At 40.9% G+C, this 16,721-nt stretch overlaps 1 protein-coding gene across 1 annotated transcript in view; it reads right to left on the bottom strand.

Moving 5' to 3' along the window:
- Positions 1-16,721, bottom strand: part of CELSR1 (cadherin EGF LAG seven-pass G-type receptor 1) — a 2,549,932-nt gene that overhangs the window by 239,752 nt on the left and 2,293,459 nt on the right. Inside the window, exon 22 of the mRNA XM_044088384.1 lies at positions 10,337-10,504. Within this exon, the coding sequence (XP_043944319.1) occupies positions 10,337-10,504 (168 nt within the window). The remainder of the gene's footprint in view (positions 1-10,336; positions 10,505-16,721) is intronic.

Here is a 16,721-nt window from a genome sequence, read left to right as displayed (position 1 = left end):
AGTTACAGCAGTAACATTGGCAAGGTGGATTACTGATTGCATAGCCCATGTCTGTAATAAATTGGGCATTTCATTGCCAAAACCTTTAACAGCTCACTCTGCTAGAAATATGGCAACCTCATCAGTATTTTTATCCAGTCATTCCATGGATGACATATACACAGCTGTTACTTGGGCCAATCCAAATACTTTTTTTTACCCATTACAGTTTGGATCTGGTCTCGATGGGAAGAGCAGCCTTTGGTTCAGCTGTGCTCAGGAACATCCTTCCTTAGAGTCCAACCGGGATATTAGGTAGCTGGGGACTCTGTCCCAGTGGTTGAGGAATGAATGAAAATTGGCAGCATTAGAAAAGGAAGTTATATACTTACCATAGCTGTCCATTTCTTCCTCAACTCCCCATGATCAACCCCCAACCTATGTCATCATAAACTTCTGGAAGCACGAGATGTTTTAAAGACACCACAGTGTCTTGTATGGTGCTCCAGACATTGATTTTCCTTTCTTAGGAACAATATTCTAATATCTGTTACTTATGTCATGTAGACAAGATCTGAGGTATGTTAGGGGTTGGTGCTTTAACATGATCAGGCAAATTTTGTTCCTTTAACCAGGCATGCCTCCTAATCACAGATCCAGTAACTGCGGCCCTGCAGGAGGCCTCTAAAGAATCAAAACCACATTGCAAAGTATGCTTTCCAACTTGTTCAGCTGCATGCAATAATTCCTGCAATTCCTTATTTTCTGCACATTCTGAAATCAACATCATTTTCTGTTTCAGCAATCCCATAACATGTTGTTGGTACTTAAGCATATGAAATTGACAGTTTAAGGCCCTGATTGCCAAGGTTGCAGATGTATAAACCTTTTTCTCCATCTATCCAGTGCCCTTGAATCTCTGTCAGAGGGGGTAGGGCTTTTGCTGTTGAGTCCTTAACTCCCTTTGGACCCTGTGAAATAGTTTCAGGATCAACAGCAGGATTTCTAAATAAAAATTTATGAGAGTCAGGGACCCTGTAATACCAGTCAGGCTTACTGGGAGCCGGAGGTAAGGAGTCAGGGGTCAGGCTTGACTACGAAAATACATCATCCACAATGTCTAACGGGGAATGGCTAAAGGCTTGTGCTGAGGGAGAAGGAGGAAATCCCTGAGCCTCTTTTTTGATTCTGAGAAGACTTGACTCTCCCAGTGAAAATGCTCCCTCAAAGTATGCAAGATTTCTCCAAATGAATAATCATCAGGAGGAGATGCAGATGGAATACACTCCTCAGCATCAGAATCCTCATAGGGAGGTAAAGATAATTCCTGATCAGAAGAGGAATCAGAAGAAATAGAAACCTGATCTGAAGATTCATAGTCAGTGTCTTGCCTAGGCCTCTTATCTGGAGGGGGATGGGTACCCCTGATCAAGGTAATAAGGTCTTCCGCCATTTTGATCATCTGTTTTTTAGGCACAGAGGCCTGTGCATGTGGCTCAGGTGTCGTTTTTTTAATTTTAGAAGGTGTCTTTCCCTTTGGTTTTGCAGCTTTCGTTGATTTGATATAAAAATGTTGAGGTCTGAATACATCCTCAGAAGCCGGTGCCTGTTCAGCGGCTCTGGACCCATCCGAGGGAGATACATCCATCAGTCCAATACCTTGAGTATCTTGTGGCATGCCGGACTCCACATGGGTGTCTGTAGAGGCCTGCGACTCGAAGGTAGCGGGTATCAGGGGCTGCGAAAGCGCCTCACTGAGTACCGGCAAACCGGCGACTGGCTTAGAAGCTTCGTCATCGGTTTTGGATCTCAACTGCCTTTCGCTGTCCTTTTCTTTGCGTTTTTTATATACTCCGGTAGTCAGATTGCTATCAGACGACATTTCTGGGTAGTTAAATCTGTTTCCAAAATACTTAGATGCAAACATATACTGACGCTTAATAGTGCATTGGTTAAATCTAGCGCAAAACTGACAGCCAGGCACGTTGTGATCAGGGCCTAGGCAAGGAATACAGTATAAATGGAAATCCTTATGAGGTATTTGCTTCCCACAAGTAATACAATTATTAACTTTTTCTGACATCGGTAAAAAGCAAGAAAAAAGTTTCCCCAATGGGGTACTTAGCTTTAGTGAAGACTTCGGTTCTGAAACTCAAATACAAATATTTCAGTAGTCAGCCGACCGCCACTTGTGAAATGCTTCTGCTTCGGGCACCGCGCAGCAAGAAAGACTAAAGAAAATGGCATCGGCTGCATGTTTTATACCACTGGCGACCTGATGTCATGGAAGAGAAGACAGCAACTGACGCAGGACCCAACACTTTGGAATTCAGGCCGACTGAGGGCAACCTGCCAGCAGATTATCCAAATGTAATGACTGCAACAGTGAAACACGAAGAACATCCAGACTTTTTCGAGGACTTTTTGGGCACATCCTTAGAAGCCATCTTAAGGTGGGGGGTGAGCCCCAGATATGGCTTCCGAAAAAGTATAGGGCAGTAGTCTTTTTAGAATCAATTTATTTTTACAGTCTGCTATTGCTTGCAGTTTAAAACTCTTGCAAACACTACATTCCACATTAAGATGTTCTGGGCCTAAACAATAGATGCAAAGATCATGAGTGTCAGAACAAGGTAGCTTATTGGCCACATTTCCTGCACTTTTTAAATCCTTTTTCAGACATGACAGAAGAAGCAAAGATAGCAAGAATTTTTTTTTTTAATTTTTTGATTGTTTGAAAAGGGTAAGGAGGAATGAAAAGGGAAAAAAAGGGTATCAACGACGGTATGAAGATGGGGACTCAACCAAGGCAAGAGACAGAAGTTCATTAACAACTTATAGATGCAATCCTTAATGCTACAATGCCATAGCTATTTAAAAATGCTAGGAAACGCTGCCGCAAAAAGGTGGACAAATGGTCTGCAAATGCCACTGTGCATGCAATGACTAACTGCATAGATGGGAACTAAATTAGAGAAATGTGGGATGGTTAATGAAAAAAAAAAAAAATATTAAGGTCATCAAAAGGTTAAAGAATGCTGGCCAAGTAAGGTAAGGGGTATGAAAAAGTGCAAGGATGTAGTGTAGTGAAAAATAGATGATATGATGAGGAAATGACATTGAAGAAGGTTTAAGAAAAACGATCTGAGTGATGAAACAAAATTATTTGGACTGGAAATAATTTCAGTGGTTAAAACCAGGGATATGCCATATCAGAGTGGACTTGTTATGAATAGCTGAGGAAGGCAGTAACTGAGAAAGATGGAATGAATCCAGGCTCAGGAAGAGGGGGAGGAAATAACAGGAAATGGAAACAGAAGGTTTTAAATGTGAGGATGGGATCAACAGACAGTGTGCAACCCCTTAAGAACTGCTTAAAAAGAGGCAGGGAAATGATAATGCTTGTTGATATGAGAAGAAAAGCCAGGAATGATTCCCATGTTCTGAAAATACAGAGTAGAAACTGCTAAAAGTGGGATGAGAAAACAACTTTAATTAAAAAAAGTAAGAAAGAAAAATAGAACATATACTACACTAAACTGGACAGGAAGTGGAAGGTTGAGCCAGGAAGGGCATTTGAAGACTTTATTAGGTGGAACAGAAAGTTGCACAACCTAAAAAATAGAAAGGTTTTAAGGAAAGGAGAAGTTTATATGCAGGGGAAGAAAATATGAAAAATGATGATGTGAGTTACCATAAAGACCATGAAGGAGGAGGGCAAGGAGGCTAAGAAAGGAAGTAGTAAGTTAAAAAGGAGCAAAGGGGCAAATGGAAATAGGCCGTACCAGTGCTACTTAGAGACGGCTGGAGTATATTCGTAAAACAAGTGTACTAGGAGGAATCCTTGGAGAAGATGTAAATTTTTAGAGGATACATAGCTTTAAACACAGAAAAGGAAAGGTGAACAAAAATACAAGGTGACAGGCACAGGAGAAACGGAAAACAAACTAGCATGGCTTGGATTAGAAAAATGTACCACTATACGGCACAAAAATGGTTGGTTTAAGAGGTATATGGCGTTTTATAGTTACTTCTGTTAAAAAAGCATTACTTACAAAATACATAAAAATAAGATTATTACTGTAACCGTAAGAGAGGCCTCACATGTCTATATGAATCCCTGGTTCGAAGTACAAATCAAATTAAAAAAATAAATAAATGATGAATTTCCATTTTAAGTGATGTTTATGTTAGGGAAAGAAAACTCTTTGTCTTCTTTCGGCTGTTCCCGTTAGGGGTTGCTGTGCTTGGCTAATGGATAAGAAAGTACAGTGTACACTTACCATAAATGTAGATGTTCGAGTGTATTCACTGCTGCAGTCATTACATTTGGGTTATCTGCTTGCAGGTAGCCCTCAGTTGGCCTGATTAGCAAAGTCTTGAGTCCTGCGTCGGTTGCTGTCTCATCTTCCATGATGTCAGGTAGTCAGGGGTATAAAGTATGCAGCCGACACCATTACATCAGTTTTTCTTGCCCCAGATGTCAGGTGCTCCCATAATGGGAAACAATTATATACAAGATTATACCTCCAACAAAAAGCAAATACACGAGAAAGCTTTAAGCACAGTAAAAAAAGAATAGAGGTATAAGTCAATAGAAGTCAGGGGGCTGGAGGGAGGGTAACCAGGACTGCAACAATGAATACACTCGAACAGCTACATTTATGGTAAGTGTACACAACTGTACTATGTTCTTCGTGTTTCACTGTCACAGTCATTACCATTTGGGTAGATTCCCAAAGCTAAGGATGGGAGGAGGCAATTAGATAGCATTAGGACCAGCTATAAGGCCCTGCAAGACTGCAGTGGCAAAACCAGCTCTGGATTTTGAAAAAATTGGCAAGTGGTAATGCTTGGTGAAGGTATGTACAGAGCTCCAGGTAGCAGCTTCTAGGATGTCCCTGGTAGGGACACCTCTGAGAAAGGCTGTAGAGGTAGATGCAGCCCTGGTGGAATGCAGTCTTATCCCCTGTGGGGCAGGTTTTCCATGGTGCTTATAACAGAAATGAATGCAGTGGCCTATCCACTTAAAAATGGTTTGCTTTGAAAAGGCATTCCCCTCTGCCCCTGCAGCAAATGCAACCAGCAGCTGTTCAGATTTCCTGAGAGGTTTAGTCCTGTCCAAGTAAAATCTACATTGTCTGTGCACGTCCAAGGAGTGCAGTATTTGTTCCCCTTTGTTCTGTGGATTAGAAAAGAAGGTTGGCAGATGAATGGACTGATTAAGGGCCACACTGGATACCACCTTGGGCATAAAGGAGGGATTGGTCCTGAGGGACACCCTGTCAGCATGAAAGATGATGAAAGGCTCCACTGCCATGCGGGCCTGTAATTCAGACACTCTTCTTGCTGAAGTGATGGCTAGAAGGAAGGCTGTTTTCCAAGAAAGGAATTTCAACTCTGCATTTGCAGCTGGCTCAAAGTGAGGTAGAATGAGCTTTTCCAATACAAAGTTAAGGTTCCAGGCTGGAGTAGGTGCTCTCCTGAGTAGTCTTAAGTTTTTGGCCCCTCTGAGGAATTGCTTCATCAGTGGATGAGAGAAGTGGGGTGGCTTTGCATTATAATGAGCTGAAATGGCCAAGGCCCTTGTGAAGCATCTCAGTTAAGTATTGAAGAATGTGCAGTAAATTGGGCACTGTTGTGTCCATCTCCTGAGTTTGGCTCCAAGAACAGAATCTTTTCCATTTTTCAGCATAGGATTTTCTAGTACTGGGCCTCCTTGCCTCCAGAATGACATCCATCACTTGCTTACTGAGGGATGGGAACGGAGAAATCATGTAATTAGCCAGGCTGCAAGGTTCAGGGTTTGAAGCTGTGGGTGCAGAATCTGACCCTCCTGCTAGGACAGCAGGGCAGGGGCCTGAGGCAGGTGCCATGGTTCCAGAAGTGACACACTGCGCAGGAGGGGATACCAGTGTTGGCGTGGCCAGTCTGGTGCAATAAGTATTGCCCTTGGCTTGTCCTGTTTGATCTTTAGTAGCACTTTGGAGAGGAGAGGCAGAGGGAGAAAGGCATAAACTGATAGGTTTTTCAAGGTGAAGGACAGGGCATCCACTTTTTAAGCTTGTCTGTGGGGAGTCCTTGTCCAGAATTTGTCCAATTGGTAGTTCTGAGGAGAGGCAAATAGGTCTATCTCTGGGCTCCCCCATTTGTTTCTCAAAATGTTGAATATCTTTGGTTCCAGTTTCCACTCATGTGGGGCCATGAGGTTTCTGCTTAGGTAGTCTGCCAGTGTATTTAGCTTGCCTGGCAGGAACTGAGTTTGTAGGTGCACTTAGTAGCTCAAGGCTGTGTTCCACAGAGCCATGGCTAGTCTGCAGAGAGGGTATGAGTGGGTTTACCACATAACAGTGGTGTTGTCCATCTTTACCAATAACTGTCCTGGAAGAATGTGGTCCTTGAAGGCTGTCAGTGCATTCTGTACAGCTAACATTTCTTTTTGATTGATATGCAGGTGCATTTGACTCTGGTTCCATTTGCCCTGAATGCACTGCCCTGCCAAGTGAGCCCCCCATGCATAGTCTGATGCATCTGTTGTTAGGGTTTGGGTGGCAGGGGGTAGAGTGAATGGCAGTCCCTTGCTGTGGTGGCAGGCCTCTGCCCACCAAAGGAACTCTGTCTTTAAGCAAGGTATGATAGGAATCATTGATTCTAGGTCCTGAGAATGTTGACCCCCATAGGCTTTTTAGATACCATTGTAGTTTCCTCATATGCAGTCTTGCATATGGAATTAATAGAATGCAGGAGGCCATGAACCCCAGGGCTTGCAGTATTTTCCTTCCAGACTCTTTGGACAGGTCTTTGTGGCCAGTAGTTTGAAGTAGGCTGTCAAATGAACTTGTTTCTCTGGCGTGAGGTAGGCCATCTGTGAAGCTGTATTCAAGCTTGCTCCCAGGAATACAATTTGTTGGCAGGGTACTAGATACGACTTCCTTTTGTTTACGGTGTACCCCAGAGAAGTTAGTAGTTTCTTTACAAATGCCAGATGATTTAATAGTATTGTCCTGGCTTTCTGCCTGAATTAGACAATCGTCCAGGTATGGGTATATTTGAATATTTCTTTGCCTGCAAAATGAAATGACTGGAGCTAGGTACTTTGTGAATACCTTGGGTGCAGTAGATAAGCCAAAGGGCAGTGCAGAGAACTGCATGTAGCCTGCTCTGAAGCATAGCTATCTTCTGCAAGATTCCCTTATTGGGATGTGCAGGTAGGCTTCCTTTAAATCCAGTGTTGTCAACCAGGCATTTTTGCCAAACATGGGAAGCAACTGATGAAGAGTTAGCATTTTGAATTTTGGAATTACCAAAAAAGTGTTTAGGATTGACAGGTCCAGGATAGGATGCCAGGAATTGTCTTTTCTGGGTACCAGGAAAAGTCTTGAGTAAAAACCTTGTCCCCATTCCTCTTCAGGGGCAGGCTGAATAGCTCTGATGCTTAGAAGAGAGAAAACTTGCTTTTGAGCCTCTGCCCACTGATTTGGAGGTAGGTCTTGCCCAACCGTTTGGGGTTGGTATGGAGTGGATGTGGAATCTGTATCCTTGGGAAACTATATTTAAAACCCACTTGTCTTGGGTAATGAATTCCCAGTTTTTTGCATGCAGGGCAATCTTTCCCCCTAAAGGAACAATCAGTTTAGCAAGGCTTGGAAGGTTTAAAGTTAAGTCATTGTGACAGTTTACCATAGGGGGGTGTCTTACTACTTCCAGTTTTGGAAGTGGAAGCCCACCACTGTTTAGGCCTGTGACTACCTTGAGACTGAAGCCTGGATGGTCTACTGGTTCTGGGTTTGGACTGAGAAGGCCTGGAAGAGGCAGGAAAGGACCAATTCTTAAAAGGCCAGTGCCTACTGAATCTGGGAGGCTGTACTTGCAGGAAATCTTTAACAGTTTGCATAGATTTAGCTTTTTCCTCCATCGTTTTAAGTACTTCTGCTTTGTTGCCAAACAGGTGGTCTTGGTTTAAGGAAGCATCCAGTAATTTAGTTTTAACATGATCTGGCAAAGACTGCTCCTTAAGCCAAGCATGCCTTCTAAGTACAGACCCAGTGACGGCAGCCCTGCAAAATGGCTCTAATGAATCAAAATCACACTGCAAAGTATGTTTTCCAACTTGTTCAGCAGAATGCATTAAATCCTGTAATTCTTTATTTTCAGCACAGTCAGGAATCAACGTCATTTTCTGTTTAAGCAATCCAATTATATGCTGCTGATACTTTAACATATGATACTGGCAGTTTAAGGGCCTGATGGCCAAAGTTGCAGAAGTGTATACCTTCTTACCCATCTGTCTGGGGCCCTGGAATCTCTACTAGAGAGGGTAGGATTTTTGGCAGTAGTAGCCTTAATGTCTTTGGGTCGCTGTGAAATGGTCTCAGGGTCGGCATGTAGGATTCTTAAATAGGAACTTGTGAGAGTCAGGTACTCTGTAATACTTGTCAGGTTTTCTGTGAGCTGGAGGTAAAGTGTCAGGGGCCAGGCTAGATTCCAAGAAGGTATCATCTACAATGTCTAGTACAGGAGGGATAACTAAAGGGCTGTGTTGGGGTAGGAGTAAGAATTCTCTAAGCCTCTTTTTGGAGTCAGAATAACCCTGGCTTTCCCAGTGGAAATGCTCCCTAAGAGTATGCAAAGTTTCACCAAAAGAGAAATCCTCTGGGGGGGAAGCAGAGGGAATGGAGTCCTCTGCATCAGAATCCTCATGGGTAGATAAGGGCAACTCCTGGTCATCAGAGAAAAGAGAAATTACAGAATCCTGATCAGAAGAATCAGCAGGAATATCAGTTCTAGGTCTCTTAGAGGGAGAAGGGTGGCTTCCCCTGATTAGAGTAATAAGGTCTTTAGCCATTCTTATCATTTGTTTTTTTAGGTATACGGGTCTGGGAGTCGGTTTTCTAAGCGTAGGTTGAGTTTTAGGCCTTGAAGAAGAAGATGGCGTTGGTTTAATATGCAAGTCAGTAGGCCTGAATACACCCTCAGAAGCCAGTGCCTGCACAGCGGCTGCGGACCCATCCAAGGTAGAGACATCCACAGGTTCCACAGTCGAAGAAGCGTCTCGCGGCATACTGGACTCCGAATGGGTCTCAGTAGAGGCTGATAAGTAGAAGTAGCAGGTATCAGGGGCTGCAAAAGCGCTTCACTGAGTACCGGCAAACTGGCGACTAGTTTAGGAGAAACGTCATCGGCAGCTTTGGACCTATGCGGTCTGTCTCTGTCTTTATCTTTGCTTTTTTTTCGGAATGTCGGTAGTCAGGTGGCTTACTGAAGCCATTTCTGGATAATTGAATCGAGTACCAAAATATTTACATGCAAAAATGAACCGACGACGAATAGTTCGAGGTTTGAATAAGGCACAAAACCGACAGCAAGGTACATCGTGGTCTAGGCCTAAGCAAGGAATGCAGTACAAATGAAAATCTTTATGAGGTATTTGCTTTCCACAAGAAATACAATTGTTAACTTTTACTGACATCGGTATAGAGCAAGAAAAAGGATCCCCAATGGGGTACTTAGCTTAGCTGAAGACTTCGGATCTGAAACTCGAAAAAGAAAATTTCAGGAGTCGGCTGACCAGCACTTGCGAACTGCTTCTGGCACAGAACAGCAAGAAAGACTGATGTAATGGCATCGGCTGCATGCTTTATACCCCTGACTACCTGAAGTCATGGAAGATGAGACAGCGACTGATGCATGACCCAAGACTTTGATAATAAGGCCGACTGAGGGCTACCTGCAAGCAGATAACCCAAATGTAATCACTGCAACAGTGAAACATGAAGAACATCAACATGTTAATGAAACAAAACTACTCAAGAGTAAGGGGGATACAAAGCTAGAAAGCACACACTCAAGTGAAGAACAAGAAAAGAAGTACTTTACAGACAGAATGACAGATACAGGGTAAACCTTCCAGTAGTAATTAAGTAAAGACAGTAGTCTAATTCAGAAATGCACTGGATAAGCCTACATAAGCCATAGTGAATGGAAAAGAAAGAAATGCAAATCTTGATGCGAAGTAAAAACTGCTTATTATAGAAGGCAGTGGAAAGGGACAGGCATTCTTTCACTACGCGTTGTCTTTATATGACTGTGTTGTTTTATGAAAGCACTAAAAACATTTTCACTTCTGTGAGCACTATTACTGCTCAAGGTGCTTATTTTTGTTGTTGCACAGAAATGCAGTTTGGATGTAGCAGACTGGCTATATGTGTTTTTTTTTTTTTTTTTTTTGAGGCCAGAAATCTCTCACTTACAAGAACTAGTTATCAGAAAGAATCCCAAACAGTACAGAAAAAATTAGGTTTACAGCATAAACACACAGAAAAGTTAGAGCGAAGTACTAACACACATGGGCACTTACGCAGCTGAGTGGTTCCAAAACACACACACAGGTTTTGTTCTTTCTTCTGTTTCCAGCATTGTGTATTCTACTGTGAATGGCCTTTCAAGTACACTGGGCTGGGGATCACCCTCCTTGTGAACTGTGATGCTCACAACCGGTGTATTAATGACTGGTCGGTTCGGCAGCCTGCAGAACAAAGATACATCAAGGGGAGTATATAAGCTAAATAAGCATCTTGGCAAATAAAACACAAAAAAAGCCTTCAAAACTCAGAACAAACTGCATAAATACACAGAACATGATTATTTTAGAAACCATGTAAATAAATATGTAAGGAATTATTTGAGTCTAACCAATGTTTCTAAATCATATGAAATCTAATTTAACCATTATAAAAAGAGGTTGTCATCCTTGGTAGAAAGAAGAGCTCTGCATGCAACATAATACTAGAAAAATTGAGTTCTGGTGTTCCTAGGAGTCCAGTGGAGAGGACAGTGAGACCAATATGGTACCAATATCGCTAACGGTTAACGTTTTCCCAAAGTCTGTCCTGTTATAATTATAAAAATGAGAAGAATGACAGCAAACATAAGTTAATTATTAGACTGTGCTGCACATAAATGCACATAGTCTATCAGCTATCCATTACACACAGCAGGTTTTTGACACACTTGTACTGTAACTTAGGCCGAGCATTTCAGCATGAATAAGCTGAACAGAAGAGATGTAACAGTACTTCAGCATGATGTATTAGCTTACCAGACTACCAACGACACACAGTTTGCAGTGTCCCCCTTTTCATCTCACTAACATCTTTAAAGTAATCTTGTACATTTAGGTTTACTACAGTGAGCTCCATGACGCATGAATTTTTACTAATTTTAAAAGGAAAAAGTACTGCTTTTAAGCTAACATGAGCCTTTGTAAGGTTATAGACACATCACTCAGAAATGCTACTGCCAATGGTATTTTTGAACAATTAACCACTCCATTCAAAAGAAATAACATTTACTTGTTCTAGCAGTGCAACAACATTCTATTCAAGATCATTCCAATGCCAATAATTATGAGCATAATATGTTGACTTAACTTTTTTTTTCACATGTATAATTGTACACATTCTTACTTTTCAAATTCCATATGCTTCACTCATATTTACTGTAACAGTCCACTGTGCAGTACATCCAATTTTAGGATTACACATGATACATGAAAGCATACTCTCAATGAGGAACTACCAGCATGCCAACTAACAATAGTGGTGCAAGCCCTGATAATGGACTAGGCCATAGCTTTAAAATGGTTTACGACTGAAATTACGAAGTGCCTGTACTCAAACAACATGTGTTTGAAAGGGACTTTTCCAATGGGCACAATGCAGAACCAGAATACATTGAATACATAACACTGAATGACTGAGTTCAGAATTGTGAGTGGAGATCATCGCGGTTCAGTGGGGAACAGGGAATTAACCCATTTCCTCACTGTAGTGTGATCTCAGAGTTGGTATATGCAATTTGCAGGGGGCATGGGGGGGGTTGCAGGGGGACTTGCCCCCCTGCAAAATAGTAAAATACACACGCTGTTGACTGCAGAGTGTAACAGTATGTTATGCTGCACAGTTTGGGTGACTGACGTCACCTCCTGCTATGTTGAATCCATCGAACCACAGGTGTCGATGTACTCAGTTTCTACTTGGATGCTTGCTCGATGTTACAGATTTCCACATTTTGGGTCGACAAATGCATTTTCATGATTTCAACAGTAAACCCTTTAAAACACGTCTGTGATCACCAGCAGAAAAAAAATATTCAACTGTGTCTTAAAACACATCCAAACATCCATCTGCAATGATTATTATACAGTTTGGAGTCCATTGCTAGTAAAACACCAGGCATAATAGGCACGAAGGTATGAAAAGTACTTAGTATGTCATAAATTCATCTAAATACATTTATTTTGTTTGGAAAATCTTTAGCCAGGATGGTCCAGTATCTTCCTTTGAAGCATTGCTTGTGAAAAGCGTTGCTCCTTTTCCATTTAAGATCAAAGGAATAAAAGGAATATGTACAGCACTGTTGAATAAACCATAACCAAAACAGTAAAAAAAAAATTATAAATTAATATAAGCTATGTCATCAAAATTAAAACAGTACACATTTGTAGAAGAGCATCACTGACAATGGTGAAAACAAGGCATCATTTTAAAGGTAGAAAATGTAATCCAAGAAGCTCTGGTACATACAAAACAAGGCTATGAATAAATGTTGTAATTGCAGATACTGCACATATTAGAGTCATCATCTATAATCACAAATGAAAAAGGCAAAGGCTTCACAGAACATTACAAACTCTACTACATGTCCATTAATGGACTCAGTCCTTCATGTCCAGTGGTGTATATCACAGTAAAATTCAAAACAGTATACATACTTTGACACACTCCATATGTCCATAAGTGCATCTCTGCACTACATCCTTGTTTGGTTTCTACTGATACATGGAATGGTACCCACTGTTATGATCAGTTGCATTCAGTTAGTATACATGCAATCTGAATTTAATTATCCATGTACTCTGGCTGAACTCTCTTATTTCTTAAAATTGCAGCATAAAGGGGAACTGTTTACCTTAATTCTAAATCTGTTCAAATACATTGTCCGTAAAAATCTTGGGCATCTGGAATGCAATACAACAAATGCAAGCCTAGAAATGCTAACAGGTACAACTTTTGGAAAACATAATTTGTAGTTAAAGTTGCAAATCATCTCGTCACTAATGTACAGGCTATATATTTTGGGTATTTAGTAAAATTCTGAATGTTGTTTCTAAGCATTAACCTTCACATCCAATGACAATATGAAGTCAAATTGCTAAAACAGCCATGCTACAACAGAATAAATTATGGAAGAAGTTCTTCACTAATCAGACATGTTATGTTTAAACAACAAGCTGGACTGATGGGCAGTTTCTCAAAGCTGGGACATCCTTTCAAACTGGTATCAGAAAGTTTGTCTGCAAAAAAGGTAATGGCAAAAGATTAGAATCTGTCTAACCAACTATTATACATCTGCACAACTTTCAGATTCTATAGTTTGAGCCTGAAGATTAGAAGCCCCACAGAATGTGTCAAACCTTTTACATCATACACCACTCTAGTCTTACATATTCAAAAGTACATGTACCATCTGTTTACAGGGCTTATCACCTGAATCTCTTACTTCTGTTGACACCTCCTTTTGAATGAATGGTACACCTCATGATGCAAATATCCCAAATAAGGTATCAAGAGCAGTTTGAACAGCATTAGAAAAATTAATGCACCTCAGAAATCTGAAATCATCTACGCTGTTTAAAACAGGAATCACAAATGACAATGGGACAGAATACAATGATAGCTAGGTTCTGCCACAAGAGAGCATAACTGGTGTGACGAGGGAGAAGATTCTTCTGAGCTATGATGTAGAATCAGAATTGCCTAGACATGGTAAAGTCTTGCTGTCTCTAATTATGTTGGCTGCCAAAAAATGCAATTATTAGAAAATGGAAATCAAAATCTAAACCTACTATATTAGAAGTAGTGAATATAGTAACAGAGAGAAAACAATTTGAACTGAGATCTTTAGAAAAAGGTAGGAGTAAACTACATAAGAAAAAAATGGGAATTGTGTAAACAATACATACAGGGGAGGAATGAGGTTTAAAAGAAGGCAGGACTTAAATCAACTATGTAATGTTTGAATGAAAAAGATTGGGTAAATTATAAGTGATGTATAATATTTGCAACTGGGAGTGTGTCAGTGTGTCAGTATTGTTTGTGATGTAAAATGCTTGCAACCAGGATTGTCTCTCTGTAGTTTGTTTTCATTTATATAAATGTATGATTGCTTATGTCATTAAGTGATGGTTTAATAAAGATGTTTCTTGTTTAAAAAGACAGGGGCAGGAATTGAATAATTTATGTTAAGTACATGATATATAGCAATACACGTGAAGCGTAATGTTTATTAATTTTAACTTGCTAATACAGTTTGATTACTTTTGTATAAATGTGAACGTGCCTATGTCACAAGTGATAATTCAATAAAGGTGTTTAAAAAATGGCTACTACAGAAAGATGGGAAAAGGTATGTCAAATACGCTGCTTTATAGCTGCACTGATTGGTATCTCTACAGAAGTTGGATTTAGGGTAGTAACAGAGCATAGAGGGCAAAAAAATAGAAGAAAATACATTAAGTTACAATGAAAAAATATACTTCAGTTACAACTACAGGTATTCAACATCAGAGAGGGGAATTAGGTGGAGCTATATGGACATATGTTGAGTAAAAGAGCTGCAAGACAAAAAAAGTCAGGGAAAGCCAATGGATTACACATAAAAAGGCATTGGAAGAGGAATGAGGTGTATATTTAGCAATGCAAGAAAATACATAAAAAAATCTGTACTACTTAACAAATTAAGAAAATGAGGGTGGAATGGTTTTGCAATTGTCTGTGGAGTGGACCTCAGAAGTAGTAGGCCAGCAAATGTTCTGGGCAGTTAAACAGGCAAGCAAAATCTAAAAAAAAACAGGTATGCATGGTGCTGTGGGGTGGTCTGTAGTGAACTGTATAAAATATGAAAAATAATGCTGTATGCAAAGCATGTGACCGATTGAAGACTGATAACTCTTCTTCCTAGGCCAGTCTACAGAAGTTCACATAAGTTTGAGCATTTTTCCAAAGGAGGGTCCAGCAGGCGAGAAGCTATAGGGAGGCAAAGTCTCATTATCCTAGTCAACAATTCTCTCTTAACGTCTGGCCATTTAAGTCATAGCATCAGCCTTTAAAAATCATGCTGGAAGATCAGAAAGAGGAGTACTTTCCCTTTCTTTTTTTTAATTAGAAAATGTTTATACATATTACACTCTTGGTTTATTTATTTATGTACATACCTTTTCCTTTCAAATTAGTGAAGAAAATCAGTTACTTGAGGAGAAGAATGGCCAAATACGAGGGCAAAGATCATAGGACTATATCTACGGCATAGCAGCTTTGAGGTATGCTTGTCAGTACCAGAAACATGAAACTCTCTATCCTTATAATACCCCTTCCCAGAGGAAGACAGATATATACATACAGATAGAGAGATAGATAGATAGACACTACCATGTACTTAGCTCTGGCAAATTTTAGCCTGCACTGATTTGATGTGTTACACAATTAACAAATGGCAAGGGGATGCAGTGTATGAGATTATGTGCACCTTGCATCAAAGAAGACCCATACTTGTTAAGGTGATGCTGGGTAAACACAAGCCTACATGGGGCCTCCTTCAGTTGGCATCAAATCAAGCTCTATCAAAAGTGCATTCCTACTTCCCAGCAGACATCCAGCAAATACATACATCTAACCCTATGATCACCTGGCAATTGAACACCTGTAGAAATCTTCTTAAATGTATCCAGCAAGTCTTCCTCAGCTCAATGGCAGTTGAGAGGAGTAGGCTTGTCCAGCCTGATTAAAAATGTTAAATCTTCAATGGAGAGAGTCAAGGGCTTACTTTCTGTGAGCTACCTAGCATAATCATGCTCAGGTTGCTAGAGTACAGGGTAAATAGCACCTAGACTCCAGGGTTCTCTGAACAAGGAGGTGCTGGGGGCATCTTTTCTGCTGCCCTTACAGCTTGATCCCCTGCAAGCCAAGGTAAAGAAGGCAGCATGAGAACAACAGGAAGCTGGCACAGTGGCAGATTTATCAGGAGGCTTTGGCCTGTGCCTAGCCACCAGTTCAAACTACTTTCTCACTTTGGCAAAATCATGACATGGGATCATGCGAGGAACTCTCCTGCTGATCCTCATCTGGGTCACATGCCAAGGAAACCATCTTGCATGAGGTAAAGTAATCCTCTAGTTTTCTTTACCTCCTTCTTTGCGCTGGGCTTAAGTGCTGACACTTAGGCAATTTATAACACCATGCAGGTCCACTAGGAAATATGACCAGTGTTGGTGAGGGTCCCAGCTGGTGACTTGACACCCACAGGAACACCTGAAGGTTTTATTGTGATTTAGGGACTGGATATCGGAACTTTCTAATGATACATAAAGATTGAGATCCAAACTATGAGACTGGCGAAAATTAAAGTACAGTTGTATAAGTAAACTTACTATAACAGTAGATGTTCAAATGATCACTACTGCAGTAGCCTTAGTTGTTGTGTCTTTCGGCTTTTCCTGGTTAGGGGTTGACACAGTGGAACTCCGGTCCGCTAATAATTGGCAGTTGATTTTTACATGCTGAGTTGCCGGCCCTAACGCACAACCTTCAACGAATGTACGTCCATTCACGCATGTCTCCACAGAAGACACTCTAGCTGAGAATCAAATGGGACACCATCTTGCTGTGAGGCGACAACGCTACTGC

This window comes from Protopterus annectens, chromosome 11.part0, assembly GCF_019279795.1.
Source record: "Protopterus annectens isolate FY-2018-M chromosome 11.part0, PAN1.0, whole genome shotgun sequence".
Lineage (NCBI taxonomy): Eukaryota > Metazoa > Chordata > Ceratodontiformes > Protopteridae > Protopterus > Protopterus annectens.
This window is presented reverse-complemented; position numbering and strand designations above follow the sequence as displayed.